We start from the raw sequence: 19,569 nt of genomic DNA, 5'->3' as shown, positions 1-19,569 counted from the left end.
CCACACAACCAGCCCAGCTCTTTCCCCCTCCCCCCACCCACTGCATCCCAAAACCAGTCCAACCTGTCTCTGCCTCCCTAACCGGTTCTTCCTCTCACCCATCCCTTCCTCCCACCCCAAGCCGCACCCCCAGCTACCTACTAACCTCATCCCACCTCCTTGACCTGTCCATCTTCCCTGGACTGACCTATCCCCTCCCTACCTCCCCACCTATACTCTCTCCACCTATCTTCTTTACTGTCCATCTTCGGTCCGCCTCCCCGTCTCTCCCTATTTATTCCAGAGCCCTCACCCCATCCCCCTCTCTGATGAAGGGTCTAGGCCCGAAACGTCAGCTTTTGTGCTCCTGAGATGCTGCTTGGCCTGCTGTGTTCATCCAGCCTCACATTTTATTAACATGAATTATAAAGCCTGTTTTGTGTTTTCACCAGAATTTCTCCTCTGACTAATTTCTTCAGTAAGCTGCTTTCTGAAACTCAGCATGCTCATCACATCCTTGCGTTGGAGTATTTCTTCAACGGAGAGCAACTGGACATCAGCTGCCAACTGAGGGACTGATTCACCCCGCAAGGCTTCAAACATCTCCAGTACCGCCGTCACCGAGTCTTCTGCTGTCGCACATGGGGCAGGGAAGATCCTGGCGTTCCACAGACTAGGGCAGATTTTTCCACTGCCAGAGAATAGATCCTGGGAGATCTTCAGGCCTAGGCTCACAGTAGCCTCTTCGAAATTGATACCCAGCAGCTGCAGTTGGTGGATCTCCAACAGGGATGCGGCCGTACGCTTGAGGTTGTCTCCAGTGCCGAAGATCACGGTGGCAAAGCCCTCTGGGACGCAGAGTGTATGCAGGAAGGTGTCAGGGGGGATGGTGGTATTCGCTCTGATGCTGCATCCACTGATGATGCTGTTGGAGCCCACACAGGTGCCCTGCCCCAGCCGGGAATACTCAATTATACTACCAGGAGATATGTCACAATCCAATCCTACCAGGCTCTCGATAATGCAGGGAACTTGTCCATAATCCTCGGGGTAGAACTGACCAATTCCAGTGGACTCAGACAGCAGCCCCAATTGCATTCTCAGGGTGCTATCTGCTGTCAAGTGGTATAGATATTCCTGGGTGGTGCCTAGGTGATAGAATTTTGAATTATTCAACATGGCCAGATTAAGCGATGTCCCTTGGAGACGAGAGAAGATTTTCTGCCGAACTGCCACCAGCTCCTGCTCCTCCTGGTTGACATTAGCTGTATTTTTGGTATACTCTGATGTGGCCCTCGGCCCCAAAGCCTGCAGGAAGTCACCATACGCATCAATCTCACACCTAAGAGGGCCAATTTCTCCAAGGATCACCAGCAACTGTTTAGCTGTTTGACGGTCAAAGTAATAGATGCTATCTGTGTAGACAAAGCCCACATCCTCAGTGTCTCGGTCACGCCTGATACAACGGCTAGCTTCACAGATAGCTCCTGCCTTCTGCATCGTTTCCACACTGGGCTTGTGAAGGAAGCGACAGCATGTTTTATACTCCAGCTCTTTCTGTACGGCCTCCATCTGATCAGGCTCCAACACAAAGACACCGTGTGTGGTGCCAATGGACAAGGAGGAAGGATGAGCGAGGGCAGTGAAACCAGGTCTGTCAAAGCATACAGCTTCAGTCTCACCCAGACAATAAAGCTCAATGTCATCGGCACAGCTCACCAGAACCCCAGGCTTCATGTGAGTGGGGAAGTCGACATATATTGCAAGCTTGAGCTCCAACATTTGATAAACAGGGTTGCCCAAAGGAAGAGTGGTAAAAATCTTTCCTAGTGCACTGGCACTTAACAAACGTTGGCTATAACCTCCTGCAACAAAAAAAGGAATCAAATCACAGTAGACAAACATGTCTTAAAAATGGATTTAAGTACCCAAGTTCACTCTTTTTTCAAATCCCACCATAGCCAGACTATTCCCCATCTCTGTCACATCCTCCAGCCCGTACACCCCTCCCCATCTCTGTCATCTCCACCAGCCCATACACCCGTTCCCATCTCGGTCACCAGCTCCAGGCCCTAATCCCAGGAATGGTCCCTAAACATCTAAGGTGCATTCTGAATATTTATCACCACATCATTGGCACCCTTGCCTTCATGGGCAGTCCTCCCTAAACCTTTCACTTCTCTCTTCAGTTTAAAGCACCCTTTATCTCGATAGGCAAGTTTTCAGTCACCAGACTCAATGGTAAATTTTGACTGGATTGCACAGGGGACGCAATGGCCGAGTGGTAGTATCGCTGGACTGCTAATCCAGAGCCCCGGAAAACGTTCTAGGGGCCTGGAGTCAAAACCTTCCATGGGAGATAGTGAAATTTGAATTCAATAAATATCTGGAATTAAAAATCTAACAATGACTGTGAATCCATTGTTGATTGTTGGAAAAACCATGTGGTTCACTAATGCACTTTAGGGAAGGAAGCTGCCATTCTTACCCTGTCTGGTCTACATGTGACTCCAGACCCTAGTGCAATGTGGTTGACACTCAACTGCAATTAGGGATGGGCAATAAATGCTGCCTGGTCAGCAACACCCTCATCCCATGAATGAATAAAGGAAAAACATTTATGGGCCTTGGGACATTATATACTGCTTTAATGGCATTAAAAAACAGGTGAACAAGGTGTAGAGCTGGATGAACACAGCATCAGAGCAGCAGGAAGGCTGACGAAGGGTCCAGACATGAAACATCAGCTTTCCTGTTCCTCTGATGCTGCTTGGCCTGCTGTGTTCATCCAGCTTCACACTTTGTTATCTCGGATTCTCCAGCATCGGCAGTTCCTAATATCTATAAACACAGGTTTATGTTTCTTTTGAGACAGCTTGTGAATCAGCATGTGATATGTCCTTCGATGTGCTTGTTATTAGTACAGTGCTTTTTTTTATACCTATCACACTGCAATTCAGGCCTTGGGCGGTGAATATGTTTCTTGAATAAAATACCGCTATTATAGTTATGGGCTTCATGCTTTGAGTTTGGTAACCAAAGGATTCAGATTCTAAGTAATTGCCAAAAGAACTAAGCACAAGAGCTGGATAAATACTTAATGACAAATATTTGCAGGATTAGGGGGAACCGGAAGAGATGCAACGAGACTAAATAAATAACTCCTTCATAGGCATGATGGGTCAAATGGTCTTCTTGCGAGATGAAAATGCCTTACATTTAAATATTACAAATATCCTTCCAATATTGCCATAGGAACTTTCACATAATCTGAAAGGCTATCGAAAGACAGCCCTTCAGCCAGAACAACTCTCCCTCAGTGTAGACCCTCCGACATTACAGCTGCCTTCAGTACTGACCTTCTGACTGTGCAGTCAGTATTCTCTCAGTATTGACACTTTGACAGTGCAGAGCTCCCTCAGCACTGCCTCTCTGGCCATGCGGCACTCCCTCAGCAGTGACCCTCTGATTCGATGGCATTCACTCAGTACTGGGCCTCTGACAGTGCAACATTCCCTCAGTACCGACCCTTCGACCATGCAACATTCTCTCAGTGCTGACCCTGGGATGTTGGAGCACTTTCTCAGTACTGCTTTAGGAATACCAGCTGCAATACAGACCCAAGTGTCTGGTCTGGGACTTATTCTGATTCAAGAGATGTCAGTACTATCCACTCAGCCAAGGCTGGCTGCTGGCTAGCAGAACAGCCTCGCTAAATAACTGGGATCAGAGATAATGGGAACTGCAGATGCTGGAGAATCCGAGATAACAAAGTGTGGAGCTGGATGGACAAGGCAGGCCAAGCAGCATCTCAGGAGCACAAAAGCTGATGTTTCGGGCCGAGACCCTTCATCAGAAAAGGGGGATGGAGAGGGGATTCTGAAATGAATAGGGAGAGAGAGGGAGGCAGACTGAAGACAGATAGATGGAAAGTCACTCTCTCAACCACACTCTCCGCGACTACCTTGTCTGCTCCACACTACCCTCCAATCCCACCATACCCTGCACTTTCCCCTGCAACCGCAGGAAGTGCTAAACTTGACCCCATACCTCCTCCCTCACCCCCATCCCAGGCCCCAAGATGAATTTCCATATCAAGCAGACGTTCACCGGCACATCCGCCGATGTGGTATACTGCATCCGCTGTACCCAGTGTGGCTTCCTCTACATTGGGGAAACCCAGCGGAGGCTTGGGGAACACTTTGTAGAACACCTCCGCTTGGTTCGCACTAAACAACTGCACCTCCCAGTCGTGAACCCATTTTAACTCCCCTTCCATTCCTTAGACGACACGTCCATCCTGGGCCTCTTGCAGTGCCATAATGATGCCACCCAAAGGTTGCAGGAACAGCAACAGCAACTCATATTCCTCTTGGGAACCCTGCAGCCCAATGGTATCAATGTGGATTTCACCAGCTTCAAAATCTCCCCTCCACCCACTGCATCCCAAAACCAGCCCAGCTCATCCCCGCCTCCCTAACCTGTTCTTCCTCTCACCTATCCCCTCCTCCCACCTCAAGCCACACCTCCATTTCCTACCTACTAATCTCATCCGCCCCCTTGACCTGTCCGTCCTCCCCGGACTGACCTATCCCCTCCTTACCTCCCCACCCATACTCTCCTCCACCTATCTTTTCCTCTAGGGAGAGAGGGGGAGGCGGACCACCAATGATAAAGGGTCTAGGCCCGAAACGTCAGCTTTTGTGCTCCTAAGAAGCTGCTTGGCCTGCTGTGTTCATCCAGCTTCACACTTTGTTATCTCTAAATAACTGGATTATTCGTAGACTTCAGGACTGAATGATCAATACCCAAGACAATAGACTGTCTGGGAATCATGACTTAAAACTTGAACAGAAATCAGTACCTCAGATCATCTTATATTTCCCATGCTTAACTTATATAATCCCCCTTTTAATCCACAGAAGATGATTTTCAGCATTTACCAGCATGAATTAAAAGAATGGTGAAGTTATCCAACTTGTCTGCATAGAGTTCCTCTAATCGACGAAGAGCAAGGAGTGTAGACCCTCCATTTCCTGTGCAAAAACACATACTCATAAACAACTTTTCTTCAAACAAAAGCCAAATATTCCTGATGTTAGAAATCTGAAATAAACGGAGAAAATGTTGAAGCACGTATGGCAAAATCTGTGGACAGAAAATCAGAGTTAATACTTTATGTCCTGAAGTTATGAAAAGTTTTCCACTGGACTTGAAATGTTATTACGTTCTTTTGTTCATTTTTATACTGTCTGATCACTGAGCCATCAAGTCTCAAACATGGCTTCTTAACTTTGTTTACTGTTTAATATTCCATACATTACCAAGGGAAGAATGGGCTTGACTTACAAACTTCCTCTTTGGTTGGACAGTTTTATTGTCAAATTAACATGGCCACTCTTTGACAGAGCTACTCCATTCATGTAAAAAAAAGGTGGACATATCAACCATCAAAAGCATGCTGGCTCACTAAAGAGTGAGAACTGGTTGTGTCTCTTGGTGGCTAATTGGTGTTCATGTTGCCTTATCAGTTTTCTTCCAGTTTGGCCCATGTAACGTTTCTAATCTGTCTGGTCTCAATACACACAGGCAAAGGAGGACACAAATTTGACCGGGACAACACATCCATCATAGCACAAGCCAAACAGAGACATAGATAACAAGGTGTACAGCTGGATGAACACAGCAGGCCGAGCAGCATCTTAGGAGCTGGAAAGCTGACGTCTCAGGCCTCGACCCTTCTTATTATCTCTCCCAAACAGAGACATACCTGGAGGCCTGGCATTCCGACCAGAACTCTATCAACAAACACACTGAACTAGACCTGATGTACAAAACACTGAGAAACAAAACTGGAAGTAATGCCAATCACCCCAGCAAACCAACGCACATAAATAATAAGTGGGACAGAATACCAACGCTTCACCGGAGGCGCACTGACGATGTTATCCAGCAGGGAGATGAAATGTCTACAACCAAACACACTGGCTCAATGAACAACTCTATAACCTCATCCACAATCCGAGCTACAAATCCTCTCAAATACTTTAAATCACAGGTTAGGCTTAACAAAGTCAAGGAATACGAGGGTAAAGTAGGACAGTGGATTTGAATTTGAAGATCAGCCACCACTTTACTGTTTTACTGTAGATGAACAGGTTAGTCCTGATCCACTTGTGACCTCTCCAGCTTATTTCTCTATGACATTGCAAAATAATTCACTTCAATTTTACATGTCCAATTTCCTTTTGAAAGTAACAATGAAATCTAATTCCACTACCTTTACAAAGTGCATTTCAGATTTTAATGATGCTTTTAGGGAGAGATGTTCTCATTTACCCTCTGGTTCTTTTAGACAATATTATTAATTTATGAGATAACACACTTTAGAGATGGAGGAACACAGCAGGCCAGGCAGCAGAGGAGCAGGAAAGTTGATGTTTTCGGATCAGGATCCTTCTTTCTGAAGAAGGATCCTGATCCAAAAACGTCAACTTTCCTGCTCCTCTGATGCTGTTTGGCCTGCTGTGTTCCTCCAGCTCCACACTGTGTTATCTCTGACTCCAGCTTCTGCGGTTCTTACTTTCTCTTATTAAATTATGACCTGTTTGCCAAAGGAGTCAATTTATTCCTGTAATCCCTCCACCATTAACAGTCACACTTTCACCTGCCTGGGCTAAACTGTGGAATTCCCTCCATAAATCTCTCAATTTCTCCTTTCACCTTTTAACATGCACCTTCAAACCTACCTCCTTGGCCACGGTTTTGGTTGTGTGGCTCCGTATCATACTTTGTTTTCTAATGCTGTTCTGAAGCACTCTGCGACAGTTTAATTAGTCAAGGCCTCACATGAATAAATATAAGTTGTTGTTCCTGTTCCCTTAGGAAAGATCAGACCTGTATGTCATGAATAAAACAGTGACCAATAGATCCATAGGAAATTCAAAGGAAGCTTTTTCTTTACCCAAACAGTGGTGACAATGCAGAACACTTTGCATCGAGTTAGGAATTGAGAGGTCATGTTGCAACTAAACAGGATTTTTTGAAGAAGGGGCTAGGCCTGATGCTGCTTGGCCTTCTGTGTTCATCCAGTTTAACACCTTATAATCTCAGGGCATTAGTTAGGGCACTTTTGGAATACTGCATTCAATTCTGGTTTCCTTGCTATAGGAAGAATGTTGTTAAACTTGAAAGGGTTCAGAACAGATTTACAAGGATGTTGCTAGAATTGGAGAGTTCGAGCTGTAAGGAGAGGCTGAACAGGACAGGGCTATTTTTGCTGGAGCAGAGGCTGAGGGGTTATCTATTCAAGGTTTATAAAATCATGAGGGGTATGGATTGGGTGAGTAGTCAATTTCTTTTCCCCAGGGTAGACTAGTCCAAAACCAGATAGCATAGGTTTAAGGGGAGAGAGGAAAGATTCAAAAGGGATCAAAGGGACCACTTATTCTTGCAGAGGGTGGTGCATATATGGAATGAACTGCCAGAGGAAGTGGTGGAGGTTGGTACAATTCTAACATTTAAAAAGGTATCTAAATGGGTATATGAATAGAAAGGATAACAAAGTGTGGAGCTGGATGGCCACAGCAGGCCAAGCAGCATCTCAGGAGCACAAAAGCTGACGTTTCGGGCCTAGACCCTTCATCATTTTTTTCATCTAAATTTTTTATTCCAGTTCCCTCTTCCCATCCCCCTCTCTGATGAAGGGTCTAGGCCCGAAATGTCAGCTTTTGTGCTCCTGAGAAGCTGCTTGGCCTGCTGTGTTCATCCAGCTCCACACTTTGTTATCTTGGATTCTCCAGCATCTGCAGTTCCCATTATCTATGAATAGAAAGTGTTTGGAGGGAAATGCGGGAATGTTAATTTAGGGTATCTGGTCAGCGTGAATGGGTTGGACCAAGGGTCTGTTTATATGGTGTATATCTCTATGGCTCCAAGACTCTGTAACTCAATACCAAAGGGAGCAGCTGACGTCAACAGTTGTGCTGAACAGCTTATTTCTATGCTATAAATATTACGTAATTCTACAGGAGAACAATCTAAGCTTGTCCAGTCTCACCACACTAAGTGAAGTCCCCCAGTCTACAAATCCTCTGCACCGTCTCCAAAATCCTGACATTCTTCTGAAAGCACAGTGCCCAGAACATGGTACAACACACTAGGTGAGGCTGAACTTGTAATTGCTAAGTTTTGCTTAACATCCTTGGTCATTTTTTTGTATACAGGACTTACCAATTTTTGGCCCAACAGGATCAGCAAAAACATGGTACTGCACACCAAGGGGAAGCTCATTCTGCCCAAGCTTGTTGCGGATTTGCTGCTTGAACACCTGTTCTTGTTTCTCATCAGCAGCTGTAATGACCACGATGTCCCAGAACTCACCAGGTGTCACCTTCTTTCCTTCAGAAAAAGGCAAAAAAAAATTATAAGGGGAAAGTGACAGGGAAGCAATAACACATGGAGCCGTTATTTAGTAATGACCTGTCAATTGCCAGGAGTCAAGACAAATATGTTAGCAACCAGAAAAATCAATCTAAATCTGTGTCAGTGTTCTACGATTTCTTTTTTTAAATAACAATAAATGCTGGCATAGCCAGTGTCACTCATATCCAATTAATGAATGCCTTTGAATAGACTACAGAATTCCTTTGTAAAATCCAAATATACCACAGCTACAGGTTCCCTTTATTCATTTTATCTGTTCTTCGGAGTCACTGAGTAACGGAGATATTTTCTTTAATTCATATATAGCTAGTGAACATTGCTGGTTAGGTCAACATTTATTGTCTAGTCAGCAGTTAAGAGTCAACCACATTGCTGTCGGTCTGGAGTCACATGTAGGCCAGACAAATGAGGATAACAGTTTCCTTCCCTAAAGGACATTTTCCAACAATCAACAATCATACACTCTTAATTCTAGATTTTACCAAAGTCAAATTGCACCATTTGTCATGACGAGATTCAAATCTGAGTCCCCAGAAAATTACCTGGATCAACAATCTAGTGAAAATATCACAAGGGCAACGCTTGCCCTGTTTCACAGAAAGCAACAAAGCACAGAAAAAGATGCTTCTGCCCCACTGAGTCTGTGCCAGTCGAAAACAACCATCTAACTATTCTAATCACATTGTTTGGTACTTGGCCCATTATGTCTTGGCATTGCAAGTGTACATCTAAATATTTCTTAAACGTTATGAAGGTTTGTGCCCCTACCAGCCTGACAGGCACGGAGTTCCAGAAACCAATCAGTCTGAGTAAAGAAAGGTTTCCTCACATGCCCTCCAAACAAGGCGTAGAGCTGAAGAACACTTTTTCTGATGAAGGGTCTAGGCCTGAAATGTCAGCTTTCCTGCTCCTCTGACGCTGCTTGGCCTGCTGTGTTCATGCAGCTCTACACCTCGTTATCTCAGATTCTCCAGCATCTGCAGTTCCTACTATCTCATCTATCACCTCTGTAGACATTTCTTTTAAGGGTGGAGGCTATCATGCCTTGGGATTTATCAACTTTTAGTTCAACAACTTTCCCAGACTGTTGGAATTTCCTCCCCTCTGATCAATGACTAATCTTGTCTGCATTGAGTGTTTTTTTCTTTCAACTTGAAACTTAACTTCCTTTGTTAGCAATGGATGGTACATCCTTTGCAAAGTCTTTGCTGAAAGTTAGAAACTCTTATTGGAATGCCTGCTGCTGCTTCTCTATCGGCCTTTTAATGCTATTTTTCCACTTCACTTAAACCACCTTTATCTTCATATCCTTGTATCTGTTTATATTTAAGACACAATGTTAAACCCACATTATTCACCCTCAAACTTAAATGAAATTCTATCATATTATGATCATTATTGCCTGAAGGTTCATCAATTAATCTTGTCCCCTTGCTCTGCTCAGATTATTAAAATTGTAAGTTTTAACTTTGGAAGGGGAGGGAGAGGGTGGGGGATTGAAGGGAGAGGGTGGGGTGGGGACGTCGGGTGGGGTGGGGTGGGGATGAGGGTGAAGAGGTGGGGGTGAGGAGGTGAGGGTGACGGTGAGGGTGACGGTGGGTTTGATGGGGTGAGGGTGGGGCTGTGTGGGGAAGTGAGGGTGAGGAGGTGGGGATGGGGGTGAGGGTGAGGGTGAGGTGGGTTTGATGGTGTGCAGGGAGGTGAGGGGGATTGAGGTTGAGGGTGAGGTGGCGAGTTCGGGGTGAAGGGGTGGGGGTGAAGGTGAGGCAGGAGGCACTCCGGGAGCAGCGTGAGTGGTGAGGGTGGGAAGGTACTCTGGGAGCTGGGTGGGGGTGGGGGTCCGGATAGGGATGGGGTGGTACTCCGGGTGCTGGGTGAGGGTGAGGGTGAGGGGGTACTCCGGGGACAGCGTTAGGGTCCCTGCCCCCACCTCGAATCTTCTGGAAGTCCCGCAGCCGCCTCCGGGTCGCGTTCCGCAGCCTCTGCGCATCGTCCATTGTCCCAGGGTCACAGGGTCAGCGCCGTGGGAAGAACCATCCGCTCTGGAGGCTTTGGGGTTGGTGATGAAAGACACTGAGATTAATACAATAGGCACCTCAACATACACAATCGGGAACATACAATCCAACTACTAAACATGGATAAATGCTTCATGTGCCCAGAGGCAATGACTGTGATTGTTTACGGACGTTGCAGAACGTGGCTGTTGTGATGATGGTTGATTCCACGCCTGCGCAGTTACTGCCCTGATTCTCCATAGCAACCGCTGACCAGACATGGCGGCGCCTCGGGAGCAGCCGGAGAGGAGTAAGGCGAGTGTGGGGCAGTGCGCCGGCCGCAGACACCCCAAACCCCGCCACCACCGCCCCAAACTCACCCCCACTTTCCCGAGTCCCCAGGATTGACCCGGGCCTCAGATACTCTAACCCCCGCCCCTCCATCCCCCGTCTCCTTTGCCCCTGTTACCCTCAACAGCCCCTAACCCAGTGCCCCTCATCCTCATCCTGGTAACCTTACCCCTCAGGTTATGGCTGTCTGGTCATTACTGTTTTGTTTACGGGGTTCTTTCTGCGCACGGATTCGGTGTTACCTTTCTGCGTTTCAGGCGACTATCCTTCAAAAATACTTCATTGGCTCCTCGCAGTTTAAACTACTGCTCAAGTGCAAATATAACTTCCAGATCCTCGTGTCCACTTCGGGAATGATGTTATTAAAAGGCAACGTAGATTTTGATGCTGGGGTTTTATTTATTTGTGTGGTGGGAATCAATTTATCAATGTCCTGGTGCTGATTCAATCTGGCTTAACATGGGGAAGACGAGGAGCAATTCAAAAACTAAAGGTAATACGTTGGACGGTTATTCAAACAGGTTCTCAAATTAATTTAACTATACCGTCACTGAAGATGGAAATGAAATGCACGGAGGGCCAACTTTCTTTGTGCACATTCACTGTCTCTTGATTGTGCTTTATTTTAAAAGAAAGTAACATTTCATGAGCAGCTGCGACATTTAGGGTGACATTGCTTGCCTTCCAGATATAAAGTGTCTGAGTCAAAGAACCAGTGATCATTGAAAATACAACAGTAGCACTTTTAATGCAGTAAAAGGTACAATGGGAACACTTTCAAAGGTTTGCCATATGCCATATAGAAGAAATTACAAGATGGGTAACTTTAAGTTTGGTCAGAGATATTTTTAAAGGATGCCTTACAGATGGGGATTTACATAGTTTAGGGCTTGACAGCTGAAGCACAACTGCAGTGGTTCAAAATCAGAGTTGCAGCAAAGGCAGAAATTCAAATATAACACAGATCTTGGAAGTGTTTGTGACTGGGAGTGGTTTTAGAGATGAAGAGAATGGGGCCGTGTGAAGTAATTTGGCAGCAAGATAGGAAATGTAAGGATAGATTCCCATGATTCACAGCCTTTTGCATGGTGGGTGAAAGAGTTCCAGGTTTCCATTTCCATTTGTGCGAGAAGAATGCTTCTGGTCATCATCCTTTAATTTTAATGTTATAAACTCTTATTCTGAGTTCTTCCATTTGAGGAGTTAAATTTGGTTGGGCAGAAGGAGAACTTATCAGATCACCCATCAACCTTCTGAAATCCAGGGAATGCAAATCAAATTAATACCACCAATCCCCAGAATTTAATCCTTTTTGCCCATCATGTTATTCTGTTGAATCTCTACACTGTGCCCTCTATGATTATATTTCTTTTGCTTATTCACAGGATGTGGATGTAATTGGCAAGATCATTCATCCCTAACTGTGCTTGCACAGGCTGTCAACTAGTAGTAATGCTACTGGACTGGCAGTCCAGAACTTTAGACTAATATTCTGTCGACATGGGTTGAAATCTTACCATGGCACCTGATGAAATTTAATCTACTAAAAGTCTGAAATTCAGATCTTGCCGAATGGTAATCGTGTAACCACTGTCGATTGTTATAGGAAACAGTCTGGTTCAAAAATGTCGTTTAGGGACAAAAATCTCCCATTCTTACCCAGTTCAGCCAACATGCGGCTGCAAACTTTTGACAGTCTTCTGGGCCATTAGTGATGGGCAATAAATGCTGGCCTTGCCAGTGAAGCCCTCATCCTGTGAATGAATTTTTAAAACTATCTTCTCGAACCACTGCAGTCCATGTAACATAGGCTCAGACATAGGTTTCCTGAGATCCTATGCAGAATCTTGATAAAGCAGGAATCTTGATAAAACTCTGCCTAACTGAATCATCTCCTTTGTCTTCCAGAATCTTGAGAGGAAGGCCAAAATTTCTTTTGTCTTTTTGTGCTGATGCAGTAGCTTTTGATGAATTGTGCACCTAGAGACATGAATTGCTCTGCTCCTCCATAGTTACATATCTGTCACCTACAAGAAGATTAAACAGCTTGATTCTCATGATGAAATCTCATGTCTTCACATTGCCAACTTTGGTCTGATTAAGCCAGTTTCTAACTTCGACCTGTAGTCTACATCACTTGCCACACCCCCAAATACATTTTCAATTGCTTAAAAAGCTTATATATCGTGCCTTTCACGTTTCCAGAACACACAGCCAATGAAGCATATTTTGAAGTGTAGTCACTATTTAATCTAGGATTTTTAATTTTATTCATTCATGGTTGTGGGCATCACTAGCTAGTCCAGCATCCCTAATTGCTCTAATTACAGTTAAAAGTAAACCACATGACAATGCAACACAAAAGCTCCAACACACAGCAATCAGGTAATGAGCAGGACCTCAACTTTGATCACTCTCGACAATATAGTCCTCGTTTCACTACTGCATTGTAATGTCAGTCTAGATGATGTGCTGTTTTAAAAGAGAAAGCGAGAAGACAGAATCTTTTCAGCTTTCTTTCTGACAAGTTGATGGCTTTGTATATTCCACAGATCCTCACAGATCTGAGGCTAGACAGAAGCCACCTTGTGTCTCCTTCAAAATCATTAATCCTGTCATGTGGAGCGATGGACAGTACGTTGAAGGAGAAGACATTGGATAAGATTGCGGTAGTAAACCTGTCTAGACATTATCTGAAAAACCTGGGCAGCTTGCCTCTTTGCTCTGCTCTGAAGATTTGCATCCTGTCCAGGAATTACATCACTAAAATCGATGCTCTCGCAAACTGTCCCAATTTAATCAAGCTGGATCTCCATGGAAACCATGTAAGTGGTAAAGGATGTGGGTGTATGTTCAATAAAAACAATATCACATGATTGGAAGTTCCAGAATCTGTAAGGTTTGTATCTGAGTGTGAAATATTGGTGATCTTGACTCAGGTTCTAATGTGAGTCCTTTGGGTCTTGACACTAGGTCAGGCCTGATAAGGCTACAGAGCAACATGCTCTGAGCTATACATAACCAACATTTTAGCTGGGCATTAACACATGATTTCTGATATCACAGATTACCTTGGAAAGTCATCTAAGTATTTATTAAATCGTAACCTGAACGGTACACCTACTTAGCGGTGCACAGTAAGAGTTACTGAATGAGATTTATTAGCATGAACAGTCAAAAGACTTGTTCCTCAATAAGATCTCTGTACATCCTTGTGTGCTTAACCAGCAATGCAGTGCATTTTACATGCATTCACTGTAAAGATTTAATTGGGAGGAGAAGGTGCCCAAGGACATTCAGGGCTCCACATAATTTTTCATGTCATCTGCAAATTTACTAATCCAGCCTCCTGTATTCATGGCCAGATCATTAATGCATACAACAAACAGTAAGGGACCCAGCACTTAACCCAGTGGTACACCACTAGGCACAGGCTTCCAGTCACAAAAACACACTTTGACCATCATCGTGTGCTTTCTGCCTCTAAACCAGTTTTAAATCCAGGTTGACCTGGATCTCACAGGCCCTTAGCTTCCTAATCAGTCTCACGTAGAACCTTGTCAAAAGCCTTCCTGAAATCCATGTATATTACAGTAAGTACATTGTCCTGGTCCAAACACCTAGTAAGTTTCTCAAATAACTCAACCAAATTTCACAGGATTGTTAAAACGCAGAAGGAGGCTACTTGGCACTAATGGTTGCACTGTCTGTCAAACAAGCCTAATTACTGACTGATAATTTCCTGCTTTTTCCCCATACTCTGAAGCACAATTACTCAAAATAATCATTCAGTGCCCTGATAAATGCCTTAATTGAACCTGCCTCGCCAAAGGGTCCAGGCCTGAAACATCAGCTTTTGTGCTCCTAAGATGCTGCTTGGCCTGCTGTGTTCATCCAGCTTTATACTTTGTTACCTAGGGGTCTGAGTAGACTTATGGTCATCTCTGAAATGTCCTTGATGTAAGGTAGGGTGATTAGTGTGTCTGGTCGTGTTGTGTCTTCCTGCTGTGGTCTGTCTTGGGGTAACAGCGGATTGTGCTTTTCGGGTATCCATTCCTTTTGAAGACTCTGTAGAGGTGCTCCTGTACTGCGTTGTATAGTTCCAGGCTCCTGCATTCCTACTTCAGAGTGACTTTGATGAAACTTAGGTCAATGTAGCATCAGATGCCTGCAGCAGTGTGTAGTCATTTAAGCCAAGGTATTAAAAAATCTAATTATTGCCTCGCATCAGTCTGTGTTGCCACCTGCCCCTGACCTACGGTGTCCCAGGGTCATCAGAGATATGAAAGCAGCCTCCTGACAGCAGCAGGCAGGAGAGCCACTGGTGCCAGCCACCCAGAACTATGCAAAGCAGAGCAGGACCTGTACAGAGACTTCAAAGGGAATGGACACCCGAAAAGCACAATCCACCATTACTTCCAATACAGATCACAACAGGAAAACACGACACAGCCAGACTCACTAATCACCCTACCGTACAGGACATTTCAGAGATGACCACAAGACTACTCAGACCCCTAGGTATCAGAGTAGCCCACAAACGAACCACCACCCAACGACAGCTACTGATGAACATAAAGGATCCCATACCCACAACCAGCAAAACTGGTATAATATACAAAATACCATGAAAGGACTGGGAGAAACATTACTTAGGCCAAATGGGAAGAAAACTGACAGTATGGATACACAAGCACCAAGAGACACGACCAATTCTCACTTGTCTCACTACATAAGGACAATGAGAGGCACAAATTCAACTGGGGCAACACACCGATAATCGCACAAGCCAAACAGAGACATGCTAGAGAATTCCTGGGGGCTTGGTATTCTAACCGGAACTCCATCAACAAACACATTGAATGAGACCCTGTGTACAAACCACTGAGAAACAGAACCGGAAGTGGTACCAACCGCCCCAGCAAACCGAGGCATATAAATAACAAGTGGGACAGAATGCCAACGTTCATCAGAGATGCACTGATGATGTTACCTAGCAGTGAAGAAACTATTGGAACCAAACCCACCAGTTTGGGGAACATGTCTACAACCTGAGCTACAAATCTTCTTGAAAACTGAATAATATTGCCAAAAAACAGAAGGCCCAAAGTTTGCACAGGCCATAGAAAGAAAAACTCCTCCACAGAATGGATTATGGCCAAGGCTGCAGTGAAAGTTGGCACCAGTGGCTCTCCTGCCTGCTGCCAGGAAGCTGCTTTCATATTTCTGATGACCCTGGGACACAGTAGATCAGGGGGAGGTTGCCACACAGACTGATGCGAGCCAACAGTTAGCCTTTTGATCCCTTACTTGGCCTAAATGACTACACACCGCAGTAGGCATCTGATCGTACACTGATCTTAGTTTCTTCAAGGTCACTCCAAAATAGGAATGCCCCAATATAGTCATCTCAAATTTTGCTCTGTACCACATCCAAGTCTCCTTCTATGGGGATGGGTCCATTCCCTTGTATAAGCACTAATTATTACTACTCCCCACTCCCTCTCCACAGCCCTATAATTGACTGATACACTAATATAATAAAGTGTGGAGCTGGATGACCACAGCAGGCCAAGCAGCATCTCAGGAGCACAAAAGCTGCTTGGCCTGCTGTGGTCATCCAGCTCCATACTTTATTATCTTGGATTCTCCAGCATCTGCAGTTCCCATTATCAATGATACACTAATATGTTTATTTTTCCTCCACTATCAGATCATTAATCTCCCAGATGGATACTTTTGGTCCGATCTGAAGTTTCTGCAGGTCCTCTTTCTCCATGACAACATCATTGGAGACATAAGAACTGTCAAATCCCTGTTTTCCTGCCCAAGTCTTGTTGTTCTCACCCTGTTTGACACCCCAGTCAGTCTGGTTCCAAATTATCGGCATCACATTGTCAACGGCATTTTGTCTCTCAAAGCATTGGATCACTTTGTCATCGCAGATGAGGAGATCATTGAGGATTGCCTGCGAAGGAAATCTTTCAGAGCTTTAAGTCTACATTTGTTTTTTCATCTCACTGCCCCTCCAAAGGTTGGTGCTTATATCTAGTGTGGAGAAGAAAACAACTAATTTTGAACAGGTTGAAAATCAGAATATAATTTAGAAAAAAGGGACCAATATCTTTAAAAGTACACTTAGGTCATTCTGGGAATCATTAGGAAGACGACAGTGTCATTGGGACTCATAATCTAGAGACCTAGAAAACGTTCAAGGGAACCTAGGTTCAAATCCCACCCAATGGTTAGCTTAGTTAGCTGGACAGCTGGTGAGATACACCAACAGCATGGATTTAATTCTTGTAACTGCTGAGGTTACTGTGAAGGACTTCACTTCCCAAACTCTTCCTCTCACCTGAGGCATGTACCCTTAGGTTAAATCATCACCAGTTGTCTCTCTCTCTAATGAAAGAGCAGTCCTATGGTTTGGTAAGACGATGGTGACTTATTACCACCACTGTTCATGACTAGACGTGGCAGGACTGCAGAACTTGGATCTGACCCATTTGAAATTACTTAGTCCATTGCTTGATGCTCATGTTGTGGCCCATTGTGTATCTTTGCTAGGTTGACACTTCATTTTCAGGTACACCTGCTGCTGCTCCTGGTATGCCCCACTGCAAACTCCATTGAACCAGGGTGAATCCCCTGGCTTGACAGTAATGGTTGAGTGGGGGATATGCCAGGCCATGAGGTTGCGAGTTGTGCTAGAATACAATTCTGCTGCTGTTATGGCCCACAGCGTCTCATTGATGCCCACTCTTGAGTTGCTAGATCTGTTAAGTCTGTCCCATTTAGCACAGTGATAGTGCCACACAACATGATGGAGGGTATTCTCAATATGAGGGCAGGACTTCATCACCTCAAGGACTATGTGGTAGTTACTAACCAAAACTGACACGGACAGCATCTGCAGCTGGTGGATTGGTGAGAGTGAGGTCAAATATGTTTTCCCCTCTTCTTGGTTCCCTCACCACCTGCTGCATATCCAGCCTAGCAACAATGTCCTTTAGGACCCAAGCAGCTCGATCAGTAGTACTGCTGGACTTTGAAATCACCCACCCAGAGTACATTTTGTGTCCTTGTCACCCTCATTGCATGTTCTAGTGTTGTTCAACATGGAGGGATACCGATTCATCATCCGAGGGAGGGTAGTACATGGTAATTGGCAGGACATTTCCTTGCACATTTTTAATTTGAAGCCATGAGACTCCATCGTTTCTAGAGACAATGTTGAGGACTCCCAGGGCAATGCCCTGACTGTAGGCCACTGTGCTGCCACCTCTGCACCTGTCCTGCTGGGAGTGTGTGATATGAATTCATGTCGCTACAGCATTAGTCAGGGCTCTGGATTATTGGGCTATTGACATAACCATAATGCTGTCACTCCTTTTAGAAGGCATCAATGCATATGGAGCAAAGGTGTGAAAACTCATCTGCGGTTCAAATCAGTCATGATCCAATTAATTGTTAGTAACAGCCTCAAGGGACTGAATGGTCTCCTCCTCTTCCTGTTCTCATTTAATTTGCTTCTACCATCTTCAGGAATGCAATCCAGATTAGAACAACTCACAGCAATAAAAGAAACTTCTTCCCTCTCTGCTTTTTTTTGCCAATTATGTTTATGCAAGTCACACAAGAGTCCTGCAGCGCAAGTACTTTTTCCCAATCCATTCAGATCAAGTCTTTGCCAAGCCTGAGACTTGTATATGTCGATTCTTTAGAAAAATAGTCGACCCAATAAATAAATCATTGAGAGCCCAGTGTGGGTGAAGGGTGTGGGTATTTGGTGGGAGCTATCTGAGGAAATGAAGCGCTGAATTTAGAAACTGGCACAGGGATTTGTTTTCACTGTTTGGAAACTAGCGTAGGAACATTCTATCCTTGTGACTTACTCCAGACTCTACACCTTCCCTATCTCTGTAAGCTCTTCCAGCCCCTATACCCCTCATTATCTCTGTAACCTCCTTTAGCCTGCACACCTCTTCTATCACTGTAACCACCTCCAGCCCCTACACTCCCTCCCTATCTCTGTAACCTCTTCCAGCCCCTACACCTCTTCCTATCTCTGTAACCACCTCCAGCCCCTACACCCCCTCCCTATCTCTGTAACCTCTTCCAGCCCTTACACCACCTCCCTATCTCTGTCACCTCTTCCAGACACTACACCCCCTCCCTATCTCTGGAACCTCCTCCAGCCCCTACACCCCCTCCCTATCTCTGTAACCACCTCCAGCCCCGTACACCCCCTCCCTATCTCTGTAACCTCCCCCTGCCCCTACACCCCCTCCCTACCTCTGGAACCCCCTCCAGCCCCTACACCCCTCCCTATCTCTGTAACCTCCTCCAGCCCCTACACCCCCTCCCTATCTCTGTAACCGCCTCCTGCCCCTACACCCCCTCCCTATCTCTGTAACCCCCTCCAGCCCCTACACCCCCTCCCTATCTCTGTAACCTCCTCCAGCTCCCACACTCCCTCCCTATCTCTGTAACCTCCTCCAGCACCTACACCCCTCCCTATCTCTGTAACATCCTCCAGCCCTTACACACCCTCCCTATCTCTGTAACCTCCTCCAGCTCCCACACTCCCTCCCTATCTCTGTAACATCCTCCAGCTCCCACACTCCCTCCCTATCGCTGTAACCTCCTCCAGCCCCTACACCCGCTCCCTATCTCTGTAACCCCCTCCAGCCCCTACACCACTCCCTATCTCTGTAACCTCCTCCAGCCCCTATACCCCCTCCCTATCTCTGTAACCTCCTCCAGCCCCGACACCCGCTCCCTATCTCTGTAACCT

The 19,569-nt window shown here is 45.4% G+C and overlaps 2 protein-coding genes across 4 annotated transcripts in view; one reads left to right on the top strand and one right to left on the bottom strand.

Moving 5' to 3' along the window:
• Positions 1–375: 375 nt before the first annotated feature.
• Positions 376–10,730, bottom strand: fpgt (fucose-1-phosphate guanylyltransferase). 2 transcript variants are annotated; one of them, XM_048539751.2, is made up of 4 exons: positions 10,355–10,730; positions 8,212–8,379; positions 4,923–5,015; positions 376–1,844 (listed from the first exon to the last, which is right to left on the bottom strand). In XM_048539751.2, exons 1-4 carry the CDS (start codon positions 10,419–10,421, stop codon positions 403–405), a joined length of 1,770 nt encoding a protein of 589 aa, XP_048395708.1. In that variant the 5' UTR covers positions 10,422–10,730; the 3' UTR covers positions 376–402. The 2 variants fall into 2 exon arrangements, with proteins under 2 accessions (XP_048395708.1, XP_048395709.1); XM_048539752.2 differs by lacking the exon at positions 10,355–10,730 and having other exon boundaries at positions 4,923–5,085; positions 8,212–8,312.
• LOC125456544 (leucine-rich repeat and IQ domain-containing protein 3-like) overlaps positions 10,680–19,569 on the top strand; it is a 24,930-nt gene continuing 16,040 nt past the window's right edge. The window contains exons 1-3 of one of the 2 annotated variants that reach the window (XM_048539754.1): positions 10,680–10,736; positions 13,325–13,597; positions 16,486–16,806. In XM_048539754.1, the coding sequence (XP_048395711.1) occupies positions 10,701–10,736; positions 13,325–13,597; positions 16,486–16,806 (630 nt within the window). In that variant the 5' untranslated portion in view covers positions 10,680–10,700. The remainder of the gene's footprint in view (positions 10,737–13,324; positions 13,598–16,485; positions 16,807–19,569) is intronic. The other variant, XM_048539756.1, reaches the window with a different exon arrangement.

This window comes from Stegostoma tigrinum, chromosome 8, assembly GCF_030684315.1.
Source record: "Stegostoma tigrinum isolate sSteTig4 chromosome 8, sSteTig4.hap1, whole genome shotgun sequence".
Classification (NCBI taxonomy): Eukaryota; Metazoa; Chordata; class Chondrichthyes; order Orectolobiformes; family Stegostomatidae; genus Stegostoma; species Stegostoma tigrinum.
The sequence above is the reverse complement of the archived record's forward strand: the minus strand, read 5'-3'. Positions and strand labels throughout refer to the sequence as shown.